General features: G+C 39.3%; 1 protein-coding gene across 1 annotated transcript in view; it reads right to left on the bottom strand.

Moving 5' to 3' along the window:
- Positions 1-21,800, bottom strand: part of dock4b (dedicator of cytokinesis 4b) — a 212,757-nt gene extending 190,957 nt beyond the window's left edge. The window contains 1 exon segment of the mRNA XM_028448884.1: positions 21,582-21,800. Within this exon segment, the coding sequence (XP_028304685.1) occupies positions 21,582-21,618 (37 nt within the window). The 5' untranslated portion in view covers positions 21,619-21,800.
- Between the last annotated feature and the right edge of the window lie 388 nt (positions 21,801-22,188).

Raw genomic sequence — 22,188 nt, 5'->3', positions numbered from 1 at the left:
GCACCCTTTGGTCCAGCCTTCCTTCAGTTCCCCTTACACACAAAGAGCTCAGTGACAAGTCGAGACAGGGAGACTGTATTAGAGAAGAGAAAGAACTGAGGCATCAGTGACTGAATCCAATCAGTGGGAAGTCTATAAAAAAGCAAGAGAGTAAATGAAAGGATCTTGTGTGGGTTATCTGCACTAAACTGAGAGAGTAACAGAGAGTTGACGTGTGAAGCCAGCTCAGATTCACCGCTTCAGTTCAAGACATGGGGAAATGAAAAGAAGTGTATGTACTACATCATCATCATCATGTATTCACGTGATCGAGGACTATGCACGGAATGTGGCAGAGCGGAATAATTCGGAGACGTGCGAACGCTCACACCTAGCACCGCTAAAGGACACACAGGTGCTACACAAATAAAGGCCACTGGACCATAGCTTATTAGCACCTCAACCAGACTGCCAGCAAACCCAACCACAGCCTTTGAGCAAGAAGCTTCCTGCAGCAGTAAATGTGTCAGCTCTCTTTAAAAAAGAGGAAAGTGCAGCTAAACAAACAACTTATGACATCTTGTGAAGTTAGTCGAGAGAAATGCAAGTTATACATTAAGTGAGTAAGACACTCCTGATTTAGAAATTATAACTTGTCTGAATAAAAGGCTTGGATAATTAGGAAGAAAACCTAAAACAGATGAAACTTATGTATACCATATGTAAAAATGAGTGAATAAACACAAAAAGTGTTAAAAAATCTATAGTCTATCATGTATTTTAATGCACCAAAAAAAAAAAAACTACTCACTTAATAAAAAAGTGTTTCACTTAGATAAAATTGAGATAACCCTAAACAATATTGTACAAATTTGGGGTACGCACACAAAAACAAATCTACACAGCCTTTTCTTTATACATCCAATTTTAAATGTATTCTAAAGTTAATAATGTTGTAACTCAATCACTTGAGCATTCATTCAAAAATTACAAAAAAACCACCCCAATGTTGCTAGTTTACATGCCACTTATCTGACTACTTTATTATGATATCCTTCATTTTGCATGTGCTTTAGTTAAAGTATATCTAACTTGATAACTTTTTATCGGTATAAAGGTATAAAGAATAGATTAAAAAAATAAGATATGGAGACCAAACTGAAGCTGGGGCAACAATATAAAATAAACAGTAGTCTATACCTGGTCAAAAATATAGGCTACTACAAGTAATCCCACAGCATCAGAATAAGGCATGTAATTCTGTATAACACAGAGAATGTTATTGACTTTTGGCACCGACTCATTTTTTCCTATGAAGTGAGGCTCACTCTCGCTGAAGGACCGGGGCTGAATTCTGTGGCTTGTTGGCATGCACAGTTAATCTGAAATCCACTACTCCCACAGAATATCTATAGTAGATGTTACACACACACAAATAGACATATAAACTATAAACATACATGTGAGTATGTACACTTTCACACTCCTATGATCATATCAAGGTTTATGAAAACCCTATGAAATAGGTCCTTAGCGCTAAAATGTCAAAGGGCTTTGGTTAGGAAGTGGGTTTCCTTCCTTTTATGTGCTTGAGTCACGGAGATCCGTTTGACGGTGAGCAGCAGAATGAGTCTTTGTGTGTGTGAGAGAGTGTGTGTGACTTATTTGTTTGTGCATGCACATGGTCAGACATTCCTGCAGGGCTAAGAGGTTCAGCTGTCACCAGGACTATTTTCTTGTACACTGCATACCATTGGTGGATCAAAGAGGCTTATTCCTGGGATTGGAGAACTTTGGGCTTGGTTAGATGGGGTAAAAAAAACAAAAAAACAAATGAACCACTGTGGTCTGGAACGGTTTCATGCAGGAATCAGGAATGGGCATCAGGCACTGTGCAGCAGAGCTGTATTTGTCAAAGCAAACCGTGTAGAAAGTTACCCAGCCAAGAGCTACACTAATTGAGAGACATGGAGGAGGAGAGTTAGAGCGAAACTTGCTATTGAAGCTTTCTCCTATCATAAAAAAATCTTAACTGTCACTGTCTTAAATGTCACACAAGAAAATCCCAAGTGTATGCTTTGAATTTCCCTGCAACTCAAGAGGCTGCTTCACACTATGCTTTAATCTTGCCCATTACTGTGAGTATGAAGTCTACATCCAAGTGGAAAAAAAGAAGCAGCTCTTCAATTTGTTTCATAATGGCTCTCTTCTTGTCAAGGACACCCAAAAGATTCCTGATTCCCTGACAAATTTCTTCAGCGAGGCCCAAAAGGTTGGTGATGATGCCTCTTAGCCAGAAGATATTGGCTTTGATCAAAGCAGGCTCACTTTGTTTCCTGCCAAAGTCTAAAAACATGTATGATAGTTTTTTTCTACTCACTAATGCCAGAAAAGGAAAAGACAATTATTTTGTTGGCTACATTGGAAAGAAATCATATTTACTTATCAAAGTCAGAAGTAAAGAGAATAAAACATTCTTTAGACACGGGGGCATTGGGTGTCTTGAAGCTTTCTGTGTCTCGAGGCCTTGTTGGAAATGTGGGTGCTCTGGGTATTGATAGTGATAGGCGTGTCAGGATCCGATATTGATATTGGTCCAATATCAGCTAAGAAAAACGAGTATCAGATTATCTTGGCCTGATCTAAAACCTCCGATATAAGCACTCCATTCTAGACTCCGGTAGTAGATGCATTTCTAATAAATGGCTCCGTTTTTCTCATACCTACTGTTACTGACTATTGTTCTCTGAGTAATAACACTTAATCATGCATTTTCTAACATTCCACACTACAAAAAAAGTAATAAAAGTATGTATAATTTGTGTATCGAATTAATATTGGTATCTGCCAAGTTTACATTGTCAGGATCGAACCAGAACTGAAAAAGTTGCATCGGGACACCCCAACTACAAAAGACTAGTTTTCATGTTTTTGGTTTTTTTTTGGTGTGGTTGAAGACTTTACAAAACCATGTGTAGTTACCCCTCATATCACTTTTTTGCACACACCAACTCCAATTAGAAAAAGCATAATGTGAGCGCAAAAATTGTGGGACGCCTTAGTTCAGTTAACTGTCAAACACAGAAATATGGTTGGATGGATGACAGTGACTACAATTTTTCAGCAAACAGAGTCTAAGCGTGTCACATTGAAGGTTGTGTTGGCAATATTGTGCTCTCGCACACACAGACACAATCAATACAGGGAAGTAAGAAAGATGGAGGGGGCTGTGGCAATAAAAATGTCCCAGTTTTCTGATTTAGATCAAAAGTAGTTTTGTGCACCCTCTAAATCTTTCTATAATTAAATAAAACTAGATGGCAAGAGGCTGAACTTCAAAGAAGCGGCGGAATGAATGAATGGGGAGGGACGAGGCTGCAGTGATTAATTTCATCTTTTTTTTTTCCCCCTCCCACAATTGCAAACGCCGCGACACAAAGTAGCATGGTAGCCTGATTTGCGTGCCTGTTCAATGCCCGACAGCCCCTAGGGGGAAAGAGGTATGAAGCGTCTAATGAGCTACAGAAAGAGTTCCTGAAAACACAAAGGGCCAGATAGAGACGCACAGGAATTGTGTTCTGCCAGCCATGGCAGAGCTTTGAGGAAGAAATCCATGTGGACCATCGATTGACAGCCCATCAACCTTCACATTCTCGGCTTCTCTCCAACACGACCATTACAACCACTCCACCTCACTCCATTTCTCTCTTCATATACTTCACACATTTGTCTACATGAGTAACACCAACCGATAAATTCTGCACATATCAACCCCATACAAGACGTCTACAGTTTATACAATTTCATAGCATTCACTGATACATATTTCAAAAATACGATGACATCAAATGTAATCCTTGGAGTTCCATGCTAGTCTCTCTGGCTGCCATTAGCAAACAAATAGAATCAAGATATTTTCACATATCTGATGTACTCCTGGCACTGCACCAGTTTCTTTCCCTCTATATAATATATATATGTATATATATATATATATATATATATATATATATATATATATATATATATAAAAATAAATAAAAGGATGTATTTTTGTTTTAGATACTAAAAAATAACTAACTCACTCACTGTCAATGATTTATCTTGGTGCACATTTTAAAACGATGTTCGTCAAGCCACAACTTTAGCTTTCTCTCTTCGTTAGCCTTATCAAAGAGCAACTGACACAAGTACTTATTTAAAATAATTTTTTTTAGTGTAGTTTCTATTATGGAATTAATCTTAAAAAAGGTCAAAATGTTTGTTGACAAAAATCTTAATGAATGAGTTGTTGCCTTTATGAATTACAAACTAGACAAAATGTAGATACCAGTACTAGAGAGTGTGTATTCCCAGGAAGAGATGATAAGGTTACTGGTGCATTAGGGCAGCCTGTACAAAGAGGATTATGGCTACAGTCCAGAATCCAGATGATTGTCGAGGGGAGTTGGGCTCATGGTCGTGGGTGACGCATCGCTGCTGATGATGGCTAGAAACATTCCCCTACAAATCAATGACCTGATGTGGGCCAGTCACTCTATCACTACCATTACTACAGTGACCTCTGAACTCAATGCAAGCTGGAGAACATGCAGCAGCAGCTTGTTATCCACTGTCAAACAGAGACTGCATCTCTATACCTGTCAAACTATGACGTGGGAGTTAAATAAATAGTACATTTTAAGAGTTCTTCTCATTTAGGTTGAGTTGAGGGTGATATTACATAACCTCCATCAGAGAAAACAGCTGCACATTTGATGGGAATCACAAGCCGAAGCATGCACACAACCTCACTAGCCATATGAAACCATATGTTGTAAACGTGTGCAGGCAACATGCTCCAGTTGTACGTTGGTATTTTTAGAAAACCCTATGCTCATTATGTCAGCACAGGCCAGAAAACTGCCCAAGGTGGACCGGGTGATGTGAGACAGGAATGAAGACAAAGCTCATTCATCCATCCTTTACACACACTTTAAAATTAGAGCCATGGGGGACTGGAGCCGTTCCCTGCCTTCACAGGGTAAAGGGGCTCTCGACGCTGGCCAGGTTGGCAAAGGAGAAACAAAGGCGGTCATCAGTTACCCTGTGCATGCCTACACTGTATGTGTGCTGGGGCTTTTCAAATGCAGCCCAGCATTAACCAATGAGAGGCTTTTCTTTTAAATAATTAAGCCAATGGCTTTCTTGAAAGATCACATCCATTAAAGAAAGGTATAATTGTGAGAACAATCATATACTGTACATCCTATATGTGTACATGTCTTTGCTGCAGATATACTGTAGTTAAATATGTCACAATAAAGCAAGGCTATTAAGGTAAAGACACCAGTTTTCAGAGAGTGGAAAATTAACCAAATGTCAGTTTTGGTTTTATTACTTATTCCTTCTCTTATTATGCTCTATAGTTGTTTTTAAATAGTTTTCTGTTCTAGTTTTAGTCGGACAAAGGGGAAACTTGGATTCAGAAATAACAGAAAGGGGTACTAGGACCAAAAAAGTTTGAGAACCACTGCTCTAGCCTATCTTGGCTGTGTTTTTAAGGCAATAAAGAACATATAAACCTCATTTGCCAGCTGAAGCTGTGCTTCCGGCCAACCTATGAGGTACTGAATAAACAAAGTCAAGAAGTCCGTGCTCATATTTCATTTTTTTTTTTTTTTTTTTTTTTTTTTTTTTTTTTTTTTTTTTTTTTTTTCACCTTGTCTGCACATGCTTTCGAAGGTTAACACTACAAGAAGTGCAATCTTTTGACAGCAATGCATATTTTATTATTGCAATTAAATAAATTTATTTATTTCATTGCATAATTGTGACCGTCACCAGCCCTCCCTAGGGAAGGGTAAGAAATACTTTATTAAAGGGAGGATGTAAAAAAGAGAGGGCAGTGTTACACCAAGGTGAGGGGTTGGAGGGGGGTGGGGAAGTTAGCAGGGAAGAGGGATACAAGATAGGATATGGAATGGGTGAGGAATAGTTTTAAGTGATGCGATGTGAAATTGTGGTTGTGTATATTGTGTATTTTGTTTGTTGTCAAGCCAGTTTGGTGACCAGTGTGTGGTTTAGGAATAATGGTGGTGGCTGTGAACAGAGGAAGAGGTGAGTGGAAATTCCATAAAACAGGTATTTGGGAACAACGTGTCTAAGGTTGAGCCCAGTATGAGTGTTATCCCACAGCCCAAGGCCAGTGCATCCATGACAAATGTATTTCCAAGTACCGCCACTGCAAAACCCAAGAGCCGCCCCCGGGCCCGAAGAAGCAGTCAGGCCAGCAGCAAGAGCAGGCAGCCTAAGGGCCCCCGGCGACCACCCCACGGCCAAGCAGTCCCCCGAACGCCCCCAAGATCCCAAGCCGAGAGGCAGCCATCGCCCCCCCATACACACCCGAGAAAGCCCAAGGAGCCAAGGACCCAGCGCACCACGCCACCGATCCCACCCCCAACCCCCAGACCCCCCACCCCATCGACCCCCCCACCCCCCCACCCCACCCCCGCGCCCAACCCCCCGAGGGGAGGGCCCAGAGAACTCCCTGCCCGAGGCCCCAGCGGAGGAGCCGAAGCCCACACCCAGCAGACGACCAGAACCGCGCCGAACAGGCAGCCAGTGGGCACCCGCCGGCGAGCCCAGAGCCAGCAGGGGCCCGACCCCAGGCCAGAATGACCCGGAACGGATGCAGCACCAGGAGCAGCCCGCCCAGGGAGGACGACCACACCCAAGCCGCATAAGGCACCAGGGGGCCGCTGGGAGTCTCCCCGCCGGCCCCCAGGCACCCCAACCTAGCCCCCCCCGGCGCCCCAGATCACCCTTCACTGATGCCGCCCGCGCCACGAGCTTCAGTTCTTTTTTTTTTTTTTTTAAAGCCAGGGCCCCCTCCAAGGGCCAAGCCAGACGTGCTCATATTTCAAAGGCAAGGCCCATCACTCATTAAAGTCAGGATTATCCTGGTCACTAACTCTTTCAAATCATCAAACAACAAGAAAGCATCTAGCATCAAACAGCCCAAAGTGCTTGAAGGCTGGAAGACGACACCATCAAGGTCAAAATGGGAATACTAATCTACAAATTGATTTCCATAATTGATCCAACAAGAGCAAACATTGCTGATCGGATAAAGACTGTTTGTTTTGGACGTGATGCAAAACAATAGCCTTGTTACTAAGACAACTTGTTTTGATAATACCAGTAGCTTAAACAGTTTCTATTCCTGATTCATTAGACCACTTCTCACACAAATCTCTGGTAAGTAAGAATAGCCTGGGGCCTCTCAAGGTATGAAAACCATCCACTGGGAGGGAACTACCAATGGGAATGGAAAAAGGACCCATGTTGTGGATACTGTAAACTCTTTCTTCCCATTGCCTTTTCCGCTATACTGATCCAACAGGAACTGTCCATCCGCCATCATGAACCATTAGGATGGAAGTCACTCTACATACAAAGGTTCTCCACGGTAGGGGTTTCCCCATGCATTTCCCTTCTCACACACAAAGAGCATTAATTTCAACTGCTTCAAGCAATCCCGCTTTCCACATTTAGCTGCTCAGACTCCCTCCCCTGAGGGTGTGACTAGTAGAAGAAGGAAAACAGATTCAGCAGGTGGATGCTTTGAGAGAAGTTAGGCTTAAGGCAAACGGGGGCACTTCAATCCAGTCTCTTTGTGGCTGCATGTTGTTTTTTTTTTTTTAGCAAAACCTAGTGGAGCTGGAGACAGACTGATATTGGAGACTTGTACTATGCAGGTGCAACAAACAAAAGCACATTTTAATTTCACTTTTGACTCTGATCAAGAATATTCAGAAAGAAAAAAATGAATTAACCAGATTTATTACTACATTTAAAAAAACTGAGACATAGTTTGCATAGTTTCTTAACCTTGTGGGGTGTAGCCTTGGGATGAAAAATAATACACCACATAACCTTTTGATTACAACGCTTGTAGACTAGTTATTTTGACAATGGCAATACATTTGCATCTCATGATAAAAGCATTTTAGCAAAAAATGCCAAAAAAAATTCCTCAACTTTTAATCGAGTCCTATTTTAAGTAGCAAGTGAAAATCCAACTAAGCAATATCTGTGCAACTGGCCAAAACAAAACCCCAACAAAGCACATCAATGCTACAATACCCAAAGCCATCCTTTGGTGCTGGTGGAAGCAAATTCAAACCAAACTAAAAATTGGGAAGCAACAAGCCTCTTAGTTTGACAACGAGAACTTAATGCATCGGCTCTTTAAGTTCCCGAGATGGAAGGAGATTAAAATAGTTAGACAGTTTTTGGGTTAAAGGATAAAGTAAATACTTTGGATAAATATTCCAAGTCAGTGTCTGATAATGGCACAAAGAACGATATGGAAGACATAATGACACACAGTTGGAGGTATAGTCAACCTGATAAACTGGTCAGACACTAGCTGGGTTTCCATTACAGATTTTCGCAAAATAAAAACGATATTTCTAAATATCGACAAAGTATAATTGCACTTTGAACGTGTTTCCATTGAAGGTTGTTTTGGGCAGAAGCCTCGTAACTCCCGTGAAATCTCATCCTGTGAGACTTCGCTGCAGAAAGACGGACGCTCAGAACCTCCTTATAACACTGCATTGCTTTGTTGTTTCACGTCTAATCTGACAGTAATAATTTAAAAGTATGATACATATAACATGTACCGTGCCATGTTTTCTCTAAGATAAGTGGTTATGTGAGCAGATACCCTCAAGTCATGTGTCCAGGTATGTGTTCACGTTCTGTGACGTGTATTTTGCGAAAAAAAAAGAGTTTCCATAGTGCTTTTGCTACACATTTCAAATCGAAACTTCTGAAATCCCCTCCTCATTTTCTAAATTCAGGGTGTTTCCATCACCAGTTTTTATTGCGCTATTTCGATTTTTCACATTTCCAATGGTCATGGAAACGCAGCTACTGTTGGGCAAGGACACTTTTCACCACCCACACCATGAACTTGGAAAAGTAATTTAGAAAAGAAATTGGAATGACAGAGCAAAAGAAATCAATTTCAGAACTGCATATAAGTTGTTCTAACATAATGTTGTAATGTTCTTCTAATATGATGAAAAAAAACAATTTTTAAAAAGCACTTGCCATTCAATATAATAAATTAACGTAAAAGCAGTCCTTGCTTTCAAAGAAATCAATTGCAATCAGCCTGAACCAGTCCCTGACTGACTGAACTGGAATGACTGATGTGAACACGTAAGCTTCAATGGGCTTCATTGGCCTACAGGAAGTTAGCTTGACACTGAACTGACTTTTGGCAGTGTAAGGTAAAGAATGACTGAAGAGAAGAAAGTGAACCAACATGCTGGATGCCGCGGTGTTGACATGAAGAGTGCGAGAGCATCCTCTAAACAGCACAGCTAAAGCAGGGACATGGAAAATCACACAATCTCAAATCAAAACATAATAAATATGGACAAATTTGACCTCAGTGGAAAAGCAGATGAAAGCAACAGACACGAAGCTGGTTAATAGCACATGCATCAGCAGGCAAGGTCAGAAAGACCTTTGTTTATAGATGAGCATAGCACGATCTGCTCTCCCCAGGGTGATCTTTACTGGGACGAACTGGAATGAAGACAGGAAAACTTCAATCTAAGAGCAAATTGGGGGTTGGGGGGGTCAAATTTGATCGATGGCACCACCACAATTCAAGTTCCACGGTCAATAGACATCAGTAATGTGACATACCCTGAAGTATTGATAGGACTACTTGTTTACTCTTGAGTCAATTCAGACTCTAAGTCTCTGTTTACTTAACATGTGATCATTACTTTGCAGTTCGGTATGAGCAATAATTTAAAAAAACAAAGTTATATCAAATAGCAGAGGTGAAAGCAATGGTATACAAGTACTCATGTTACTGTAATTGAGTTGCAATATGGGTTACTTTTTTTGAGTATATTTCCTAACTCTAATCAGTAATTTCACTTGTACTTAAGAACATTTTAAAAGAACTAAAGTATGTCATTACATTTCTACACCCTACACTACTGAGTAAAACTAATATAATTTTTGATTTATTTCTGTTCTGGTCTCTTTCAAACTAGTTTCAATGGCACATTGAACATAATCCATATGTTTCCTAGTCCTGCCATTTCTGATCACGCTCAGCCACTTCTCGGTTCAGGTTGGGAAATAAATTAAGTTTCAATTGTGCAAGATTTGTCTCTTCTTTTTTTAACTTTATCTATGAGATGTTTACTGTATGCAAGGGAACCATGGCAAGATTTATTACACAAAATAAACATGGGGGCAAAAGTAACTAGTAATTTTTTTTTTTTACTTTGAGTACTATTAAATTTAGCTACTTTTACTTGTACTTGAGTACTTCATGTATGACTACTTGTACTTGAGTATAACTTCAATCAAGTAACAATACTTCCACTTGAGAAGTACTCTTGACACCTCTGTCAAATAGATAGATAGGAGAGATTAGCAATTAAAAGACTGAAACTAAAGAAAGATTACTCAGTTCCTCTCTAAGAAGTGGCCACTTATTGATACCGCCTGCCTCTTATACTTTTGTTCAATTTTAAGTATCTCTTCTAGAACCCCCAAATGTCTCTTTGTTATCTGTAAACCAAATCAAACACTCCATAATCAAAAAAAAAAATCACAGAAAACAGAAAGCCATTTAGAAGTCGTGCATCAACAGCAAGATGCATTAAAGTGGCAGAGTCGCTAAAGCTCTGCTGGATAGCCCGTGGGGCATCTATAGTGCTTTATCATCTTCAGACATCTGTTCCACTGAGGCTGCAGCAAGCAGACAAGCACAAGTGCCACATATAAAGACGCCGATGACTGGTGCACAAATTCACCCATGAAACATGGAGCGAACACAGCAAAGCATGACAATATTTATGGTGGAGTGCTTGATCGCACAACCACACAGTGTGTGTGTGTGTGTGGGACATGTGGGACAGAGATGGGTATGGATGCAAAATGGGTAGAAAGTGGGGGGTGACAGACAATGCAGAGAATGAGGGAATTTGACAAGAACAACAAAATCACATGTGAAAAACTATAAACTGGCATAAAGAATAAAGGGTTGTTAGTCTACTACAGGGCTAGCCATTCATAGAAAATGAAGAATGGAAGCAGCCAAAGAAAATCATACAAAAACATTTGTTTTGACTATAATAGAGGACACAAAATTTTTTCTTTTAAATAATAGCCTTGCAAGCCACGGTAGAGGAGCATCCAAAACAAGGAAGCTACCATACGGCGTCTGGAATGAATGCCAAGTCAAGGTCAAACAACATGTGAGCAACTAATCGCTCGTAGACCTTCAACCTTCAGTTTTCCATATTTGGCTCTCATTCTCTCATTACAACAAACATCCTGGAGTCAAGTTAGCAGAAAACCTCCAAAGCACATCCTATTTTACCTGAACTGATAAAAAGTACAAACAATGTTGCTTTATGTTTAAAAAATAGGGGAAAAGACAGTTAAAAACATCTATTACGTCATTACAATAAAGATTAATAAAAAAATGTGATTGTCTGATCCGAGGGGCCACATTATAAACATTCATACTAGCATTTAGAATATAATAACCAATCTGAGGAATGATACAGGGAACAATAAAGGGTTTACTTTGTTTTGTTTGTTTGGGGAGAGGGGTGGGTTTGTCATTTGGTATAATTCTACAGTTGTTTTGTTGTATACTGTTGTAATTTTGTATTTATATAACTTTTTTTTTTAAATTTGTGAGTTTTTGTTGTTGCTTTGTATATTTTTGTCCAACTATGTGTATCTTTCTTAACATTTTTGTCTTGTTTTGTTCATACTTCTGTTATACTCTGTGTTTGCAGGCATCTTATGTGTATTTGGAGAAACATGAGTATTTTTGTTGTCATTTTGTGCAATCTTTTGTTGTTTTGTGACATTGTTTGTCTATTTGTACATTTTTGAGCGTCGTGTGTTAACTTTGAGGCTTGTACAAAATGTTTTATTTGCAAGGGAATATTGTGAAGCTTGCCAAGGCATTGTGTAATGAAGGAGGGTTTCTGATTTTTCACTTTCATATTTTCTTGGTCAGTTCTTTCATTTCACTTTCATTTGATGGCTTCCTCTGAATTATTGTGCTGTACAAAATTTTGCAATGTAGTACAAAAAAGGCTTTCGGGGGGGGGGGGGGGGGGGGGGGGACGGACAGAGCAGTATTGTCAAATCACACACAGTGAAATCTTGAACAACAGAATCTCATACTACTGGCAACTAGGCGAGGCTACATCGTACTTAATATGTAGCGTGATATTTTGTAGCACAAGATCTGACAATTTCTGTTTTAGGCAGCTTTATGAATAATAATAAAAGCCCGTCAATACAAAATATACAAAACAAATAGAAGATCAACAATTCAACATATTAAATACATTTTAACATCTCATATTAGATGTATGTGAATGAGGATACTTTAAGTCAATTGCACATCCAAGTCATAAAAGTGTAATTTTAAAAGAACAAAAGTGACCATTAGTGCCTCACATTCTTGAATAATACAAATATCCTTTAAATAAAGGCGTTCATATAACTATTGCTTTTCAAATCAAAATTGTAGTAATGAATTTACCACTGCTTTGTAGTGTCTAGTGAACAAGTAGTAGCTATTAAAAAAGGGTGGTTTATAGGAAAAGGGGGGCATGACACGTGGGTCACCAACTCACGCACACACACAAATCAATGTACACTTCCTTTATGGTCAATACACACAGGCTCCGCTTACAGCCGCAGGACACGGATAAATGATGCGAGTCCTGTGAGAGGCACTGCAGTTATCGTACTGCTGTAAATGAGCAGAAAAAAAGGAGCAAGTGTCTCTTGATGCACCAACAGCTCCTCTCACCTGCCAATCACTGTGATTGTCACCAGCAGACGGCCTTCACTTATGAAAATGGCGCATCAGTCATCTTTTTTTAAAACCCACTCAGTCCACACAACACACACACACACACACATGCACACAGGCTTCAGTTGCATCCACCAACAGGAGCACCACTGAGCAGTTAAGCTGCTGAATTACAAATGGGACATATCCCATTAACCTCTCATGCTGGGATCAAGATATGATATTGGGGGGAAAAGGACGACTTAAACCATTACTTCACATCAGAGCCCTGATAGCACAGAAAGCGTTTGGGCAGAGTACTGATAAACAACACAATTTACCCCCTTCCAATCCATATAGTGATTGTAACAATTGCTTCGATTATTAAAGGTCAGTGCATGTTTTGGTCATTGGATTTTCCGTTTGGAAAAGGATATTAAAAAATCTAAAGAAATATGGTTATTAATCCATGTACCCTTTGTTCTTTGGTTATTCTGTTTTAAAACCAATAAATGGTGTGGTTATTTTGTTTTACTGACTCAAAACCAAAACAGAGGTAGAGAAAAATCCAAAACCAGACAAGCAGCGTTTTTCTGTTTAAAAATGTAATCTTGTTCTGTTTGTGTGATATTTGGATATTTACAGGAAAACTATGGACCAGGGCGTCATGTTTTAAGCTCAACGCACAGATGGGACCCACAGACGGGGGCAGACATTTGCTGCCGGACAAAAAAAAGGAGCAACGGATAAGTCACACAACTGATGCACTGGTGAATTGAAACGTTATTATCAATACATAAATAAATCAAAACAAATAAATGAATGTTACATTACATAAAACATGATATGTGATTAAAGGAACCAGAAGTAGTGTAAATAATCTACTGGTGCTCCTTGTTTAATGTGATCAAAAAAAATGTTTTCCTGCCCTCAAAAAATCTGTAATTGTTTTTGCAAAAGTGTCAAATCATAGAAGTTCTAACATCTATTGTTCCTCACACCAGCGTCAGAGTCAATAGTCAGTCACCAGTTTATTTGGATATTATTTGGACTGTAACACTGTTCGGTAAAGTTGGCAGATATTCACAGATTTGGATTTCCAGCATCAATAACTCTTTAATAAACAAATTACGACTCTTTACCATCGGTGTAAGGTGGACAACATGATACAAGATCATTTTATCAAACGCAGCAGAATAAAAGTCAGCCCCAGGCTGGGTCCCCTCTGTGTGGTGAGCTTAAAACATGAAGCTCTCACCCATAGTTTTCCCATAAATATCCAAATATGATATCACACAAACAGATTTAATTTGAAAACAGAAAAACGCTGCTTTTCTGGTATTTGATTTTTCTGTATTTCTGTTTTGATTTTAAGTCAGTAAAACAAAATAATCACACTATTTATTTGTTGTTTTGATTTGGTTTTAAAATGGAATAACTAAAGAATGAAGGGTACACGGATTATTTAATTTTCATTTTCAAATTAAAAAATGAAGATTCATATTCAAGACATTGTCGAGAAGGCATAAACAAAAATTAAAAAACAGTTGATTTTCATTTTCATTTTCTGTTTCTGAAAACAAATGGTAACACTAAATGGTAGTAAACAGAAGTAAAAAACACTCATATTGTGCGACAGGAAATTGCCCTTTTCAAAGTAAAAGCACATTTGAAAAATATGCTGTGCAGGGAAGAGAAATCTTTTCAATTTCAAAAACTGTATATTTTAATATTAAAGCATTTCTTATAATAAATTTAAATTTACCAAGATAACCTTGTTCAGAAACCCACGTTTTAAACATATTTTCAATCAGAAGTACGTTTTGTTGGTCCTCTGACCGAAAGCTTGGCAATTTTTTCATTGAAGTGTGCAGATCTCTTTTTTTTGCACATATAAAATAATTTTGAAATATATTAGAATAAAATATTAACACAAATTGTATCAACTTTGTTACCAAATATTTGTATCTAACAGATTAATAACAGAATAATAACTCCTAAAATTACAATATAGTGTTGTAATTATTTTTATTCTTTTACTTTTTAAGGTGCAGACGGATGCACATAATTAAATGTCACAAAACACTAATGTTGTGATAATGTTGGGTGAGAAACATAAGCTTGATAAATATAATAATAATAATAATAATAATAATAATAATAATAATAATAATAATAATGTACTTGTACTCCAACAATGGCTCATATTTATTGTGAAGGTACTAAAGATTAGGAAATGAGAGTCTTTGTCATGCACTTCATAGCCATGAATAAACCAATTGAGAAATCAATGTGTGCAGGTTAATCTATATCTCAAGTAATTGTTAGTTGTAGCTTTAAAGCCAATTGTGTGCGGCTGCGACTGTGTGGAGGATATTAGCAGACACAGAGAAGTAAATGAAAGCAATCATTTATGTCAAGCCAGTGTGAGGTAATGGCCATTATAATTACCTTATGGACAACTAGAAATCATTCAACCATCTCTTTGAGTGGAGGCATCATCTTACCACAGCCAGCATGCAAAGTGCAACAGTCCCCCCCCTTTACAAAGGTGCCTGTCTCTGCACTGTACAGCCATGAGGACAAATGAGACTATATTTGGTTTGTTCGTGCCAGCCTCTAGGAAGCTGTAAAGATGTAAGAAAGCTACCAAACACAACAACCTGGGTCCATTTTTAGAGTTCAGTCTGGGGCTGGTGATGGAAAACACCCCCATGCTTGTTTGTTTGTTTGTTTTCTGTCTAAAATGAAGGAGATGTAACCAACAGTGCATGGTTTAATTGAATTATGTTAAACGACTGGCAGTGGCATTTCCCCTGGTTTTTAGTCCGTAGTCCCGCGACAAAAGCTATAATTGCCTCAATGAATCAGCAATGAATGAAACAAGCAGTGATCCAGTCATATGTCACATGTCTGTGTAGATTTATTTAACCCTTACATGATGTGTGCACACACACACACACACACAAGGGAATAGCTTGTGGGTTGGTTAACTCGTGCTCTCTCTCCATTTTTATCTGTCCTAAACTACAAGGCCCCGTCCAACATCCTCCTTCCATCTTGAATTATTGTCTTGGACCAGCGTGTATACACACAGAAAAAAGGCGCGCCATTTTTCCCTGGATGGAGGACAAGGCTGCGAAGCAGGCAATTACAAGCTGGTATAGGATTCGCTTGGCCCACGCCCCTCCCCCCACCATATCCACAATACATCGCCCTGAGGGCCCTGCTGCATTAACTGAAATCATGGGTATAATGGAAGATTGGGGCTCAGCTCAGGGTCTCTGCTGAAAAACAACCTGCTAATCCCCAAGTGGACAGGAAAGGGTGGGTGTATTTAGGAGTAACAGGGAAGGGTGCCACCCCCCCTCCTAAAAAACCATGAATCCAACCCGACACGCGCCAGCACCCTCAAAACAGCCCCTTTCCCCTCCCCTTTATCAACACCATTGCGACATCATCCCAAGAGAAGCAATGATGTTCAAGCTATACTAGGGTAAGAGATGCCCAAGGCCTGGATGGAAGCTTTCCATCCTTCCATTCATCCATCCATCCATCCATCCATCCATTCAAACCAGACAAGAAACAGGAACATTCAATCAGACATCAGCTTTATCCCAAACACTTGTGTTGCATCTTCATAAAGCACTTGAATGTTGAATCGCTACATGCAGCAGATATAAAGCCGGCTCATTAAAATGTTTTTTAATTATGCTTCAACATTATGATGAGCTATGACATGCTTGATTGCTTCAGTTAAATTGCCTCAGTCACTGTCTGACTGAATATTAGCTTGACGTCTGCCCGCGCTCTATGACAATGCATCCTTAGGGTTTTCTTGAGTCAATATGCGTTGCCCTTAGCAGTGACAATAACAAGACTATAGCTGTGCTTCCATTACAGATTTTCGCAAAATAAAAGCGATATTTCTAAAAATCGACAAAGTATAATTGTGCTTTGAATGCGTTCCCATTGAAGGTTGTTTTGGGCAGAAGCCTCATAACTAGGGATGTAACGATTAATCATAAGGCAGTTAAAAATCGATTCATAGGCATCACGGTTCATATCGATGCTCTGAAAATGTAATCGCAGTTAAACAGCAGAGGGCGCTATATCTATTTATCCTTCTCTTGTCCAGAAGTGTAGTGGCGGGCGGAATCTGCTACTACTTGATTTCTGGCCGCCTTCTACTCTTAAACATGTTCATAAATGATTCCTTACTCTTTTAGCACCGAAAAAATATCTGTAATATTATGTGAATATCTGTAAAAGTCACATTTTTCTATTAGCTCTATCTGCTAGCGCATAGCATCTCTTCTTCACTGCATGAATATACGTATGCCAACCGACCACTGGGTTACCAGCGCCCTCTGCTGGTCCAAACAAATATCTGACGTAAATACAGTGAAATTACTGTTGTTTTTTTTTTTAAGTCCAATTGCTAAGGCACAAAATACATTTTTCAGTTGCCTTTTGAAAACAAAAAACAACTATTATGCAGTTTTTGCATTGTTTACTATAGAACCAGAATTTAAAAGAATAGGCTTTTTCTTCATTTGTATTATTCCTTTATTTCATTCAAGATTTATTTTTTAGTTAAATTGCATTGTTTTGAATAGTTTATCAAGGGATTCTTTTGACAATGAAAAATAAAAGGAAAAAAATACAGTAATATTTTTCAGTCATCATTTCTCTACAGTCCCATTTTGTAAAATAAATAGTGAATCGAATCGTATTGTGAACCCAGTATCGTGAATCAAATCGTATCGGGAGTTGAGTGAATCGTTACATCCCTACTCGTGACTCTTGTTAAATCTCATCCCGCGAGTCTTCGCTGCAGGAAGATGGACGCTCAGACACTCCTTATAACACTCCACATTCCTTTGTTGTTTCACATCTAATGTGGCAGTAATAATTTTTAAGTCTAATGCTAAGAAATGTCTCCGTCCGCGCCACGTTTTATCGGAGAGAAGTGGTCATGTGACCAGGTATGTCACGTTCGGTGACGTGTAATTGCAGTAAAGGTGTTTCCATGCCACTTTTTGAATACATTTCAATCTCGAAACATCTGAAAGTCCTCCTCATAAAAGCTGTTTTGCAATATTTGAGTGTTTTTTCAAAATTCACCAGCTTTTATTGCGTTACTTTGATTTTGCACATTTCCAAGGGTAATGTCAACCCAGCTTCTGACTAATTAAAAAAAATACATGTGAATGAAAGCTGTATCAGATTATGTTGATATTTTATATATATACATAGATATAGATATAATGTTCACACTGGATGAAATTGGATCAAAACTAAGTTTCTTTTCTGGAAGGGATCAAATGAAAACGACTATATCTGTAACAGATTTAGTTGACTAAAATCTCAATGTCATTTAGATTATTAAAACTAGACTATAACTTAAAGAGTCCTGATGACTACATTTTTGAAGAAAATGTATGTCAAAATGAACACAGGCACTCATCAACACTCCTCACAGATTATAGATGTTTGGGTTCAACTCTAATATCGAGATAAAATAAATCCACTTTGGTTTCTGTTCTCTGAATCTTCATTCCTAAATGCACTTTCCTCGTCCTCATCTCATCAGTCTTCCATCGCTCTCATTTCAGGATAAAAACCAGCAATCATTCCACTGGTGGGCTAATGGGTGCCCCGGCATCAACTCTCTCAGAGTCCATTCATATTTCATGAATGTCAGTGGCCCCCGTGTCCCCGGGTCTCACTCCGCTAGTAAAGCGAGTCAACATCAAACACTCCAACCCACCAATTAGACGCTAAGATGTTTGATCTCATCTTCATTTGGCCCCAGATCAAATGTTCCTGTGAGAATCCTCGGAAATTCAGAGAGCTTTTAGTTAGCCGGCCTCCTCATCAACAAGGATAAAAACGTTTCACTGGAAACACCTGGAGGACATCGCATGTAACTGCCAACCTGGCAATCGGATCAATATTTAAATATGACAGCCATTCTGTGACAAGGAGATTCATTTATTTATTTATTTAACTTCAGCATCTGGCAGAAAGTGGAAGCAGGTGTGCATCTTTGCAATAGGGTGTGTAGATTTGTAAAGAGATATTTATCATTGAAAGCATTCAGATTAGGGTCTAGGTGCGGATTAACGGTCAGTGCGTGTTTTGTTGCCCCAGGGATAAACATGGTTATTCTTTTTTAGCTGGTCACATCAAGAAATAACTCTGTTATAGATCTGCTTGATCTGACACAACACCTGTAAGGGAAGTAACAGATTTACATTACAGCAAGATACCGTAGATTAAGATGCTTCCCTACTGAATTTACTTCCTAAAACGGAAATAGACATGTTTTTATTTTATTTTCCTGGTACTTTTTTAAACAATCTTAAGCAGAAATTGCAATATGAGATAAAATATACCCTCAGATGCATGTGTTGGGAAGATATCCCATATTTACACTCAATTTGTTTACGTAAACCTCTGGTCAGAGACGAAAGTCGTGAATGTCAATTCTCGTCCAAAATCTGACGTCGTGATGAAATATGAGCAACTTCATCTGTTGAAAATAGAAATAGCTACAGTATATAACGGACTAAACCCTCACCTACATGTTTGGGGACAATGTAACGCAGTTCCAAGATATTTTTTTACCATGAAACGGGTGGCTAAATGTCTAGCTTTAGCAAGCGTAGCAAACGGGATTCCTCACGTTTCAACACATTGAGTCAAAACACAATTATTGGAGTTAAACAATGTAAATTATTTCATATTAAGCATTTTTGGCATGTTTAATAGCCCCTGTCATTATATCTAATAATTAGAGAAAGACAACTAAACAGAAAGGAAAGAAAATTTGAAATGACTCAGAAATTGGTAAACTGAAACAAAATTGGGGAAACTGAAGAGAAAATCAGAGACTCTACACCTGAATGTAAGAAGTAGCTTTTTTATCAGGCTTTCTGTAGAGCTGCTTATGGAGACATCTAGAGCGTGCAGGACTTTAACCCTCCAGGACTGTGTTTAGACATCCCTGATCCAAAAGAAGGAGGAGAAGAAAAAAAAAGATTTTAACCAAAAACTCTTGAAAAAGCTCAGAAATAATTGCGTTTGGTCTAAAGCCCCAGTTCTCTTCAGCAAAGCAGTGTGGGAAATAGGACCTTGTCCAACAAAACACCAGTGCCAGATCTTAGCTCTTGAGTGGAAGTAATGGTGTAACAAAGGTGGCTTGTTTCTGATGACCTCCTCCACTTGGAAAGCCAATGTCTTATATATGTGCCCTGGTTTTCCCCCAATGCTTGACCAAGGGTCTCTCCCTGACTGGTACGGCAACGTGCGGTGACCTAAAGTTCACCATTATTTTGAAAATCTAGATTCATCCAGGTGTTCTGAATGAATAACATCATAAAACAGACTTCTATCACATGGCATGTAAGACATAAAAAAAATATCATTTAAAAAAACAGCCCAGACACGGTCACACCACAAAAACGTCCCCATATGGTCGCGCATGTGTCTCGCAACAGGAAACCATCTTTGCTACTTCCATACAATACGGAAAATGTGGCACCAAAATGGTATGAATAAATAAGTTACAGCCAATAAAGACAGTCTTGTTGGTATTACTAAAGCGGAGGGTGAGGAAGGGGGGGTTAATCCAATTAAAAAGGCACCCTGTAGCATGTTGGGGCAATGGTGAGCATTTAGTCTCTAAATAAATGTCTTTTTTTTTATCCAGCCCAATGAACTTTGGCAGAACGGGGTTTAAGACGCACAATGGAATAAAGCCATTCTTTCCAGTGCAAAAAGCTTCACTGACGAATTTTCCTTGTCAGAGATGACATTTTTCACAATAAAACAGCTAAAGAGACTAACTCCAGACACGAATGGGGAAGGGAAACCAGCCTACGGTAGGGGAAAATCTAGCCAAGCAGTCAAGTGACCAAACTGCAGAGTGTGACAAGGAAAAGGGGAGTTAAATTGGGGTGGGCGGGAGGGTTGGGGTCACTTTGGTTCTGGTTCACTTTGCTTTACTGATCTCAGGCCGTGATGGTGCAATGATAACCGTGGACATCACAGGCAATACACAAAGGTATGCATAGAATAATGATTAGCTTTTTCGCAGAGATGTTGGAGCATCAAACTAAGTAGACTGTGCATCTCTGGAGAATATCCGTAACTCAATGAAAGCCCTATCTTAGAGTGTTCTCAAACCAAGGGGTTGATAAACAGTAAGGGTCTGTTTCTCCTCCACATTTGGCTTGGGTTGCCTTGTTTGTCTCACTTGAGTGTTTGATCCCAGACAGTGTGAAACAATGCACAGTGGGGAGGGAGGATGCACACATTCACAGGACTCTGGTCTAAAAAGATAGAGGGAAAAAAAAAAACAATCAAAGGAAGACATCTGATCTGTGCACAGACACTGATTTAGAAGCATTGGTTTTACCAGGTCAAGACATGGAGGGGGGGGGGTAAGGGACTGATCAGGGAATACAAATAAATAATACAAAATGTGCCTCTGCATCTGGAAAAACCATGGGATGGAGATGAGGATGAGGAGAAGAGAAATGGGGGTGTGGGGGGGCAGAGCAACGACCCTGTGTTCTGCAATGTGGCAGCAGCAGTCAGATGAAATCCCAGCTGTTGTTGCTGCTTTGCAATCAAATAAACAAGCCATCGTCACTCCAACAGCCATCAGTGGTGACAATCTTTACACAGCAGCCGTCCACACGCACCGCGCACAGTTCCATCAGCATAAAGGCAATAAACTTACCGACGCCGTATTTCTCATGCTCCGTAGGTATCCACATGTTTACGGGCGGTGAGTAGAAGTGAAAGGACGGAATAGAAGCGATAAGCAGTGTTCTGACTGTGTGGAGCGCATTCTACTGCCGTGCTGTCGTGTTCCGTGTGGTAAGAGGCATTGTTAGGGTTATTGAAGGAAAAAAGCGCTGCTGCTGCTGCTGCTGCTGCTCGTAGTGGTACGAGACGTGCTGCCTTCAAGGACTGTAGGAAATCAGACAACTACACGCATCAAATGAGTTCAGGCTGATCTTCAGGACAAGAGGGTCATGTTTTTTTTTCGATCTGTTTTGGACAACAACAACAACAAAAAAAAAAACATACAAATGGACTAAAATAAATGTCGAGTATGGACATTTTTTTTTTTTTAGCATAAATTTGAAATCAGTGATATGAACGATGATTAAGCTCTAGAAGTGGGATGATATATAAAGACTACAAGACGAGATGATATACGATAGTGGGCTCACGGTAACAATGCAAGACGATATTTTTGGAGAGCGAAAAAAAAAAAAAAATTTTTAAAAATGCAGTTTGATAATCAACCTCTTATTTGAATAATTCTACACCAAGAGTTC

The sequence above is a fragment of the Gouania willdenowi genome, chromosome 6 (assembly GCF_900634775.1).
Source record: "Gouania willdenowi chromosome 6, fGouWil2.1, whole genome shotgun sequence".
In the NCBI taxonomy this organism is placed as follows: Eukaryota; Metazoa; Chordata; class Actinopteri; order Blenniiformes; family Gobiesocidae; genus Gouania; species Gouania willdenowi.
The sequence above is the reverse complement of the archived record's forward strand: the minus strand, read 5'-3'. Positions and strand labels throughout refer to the sequence as shown.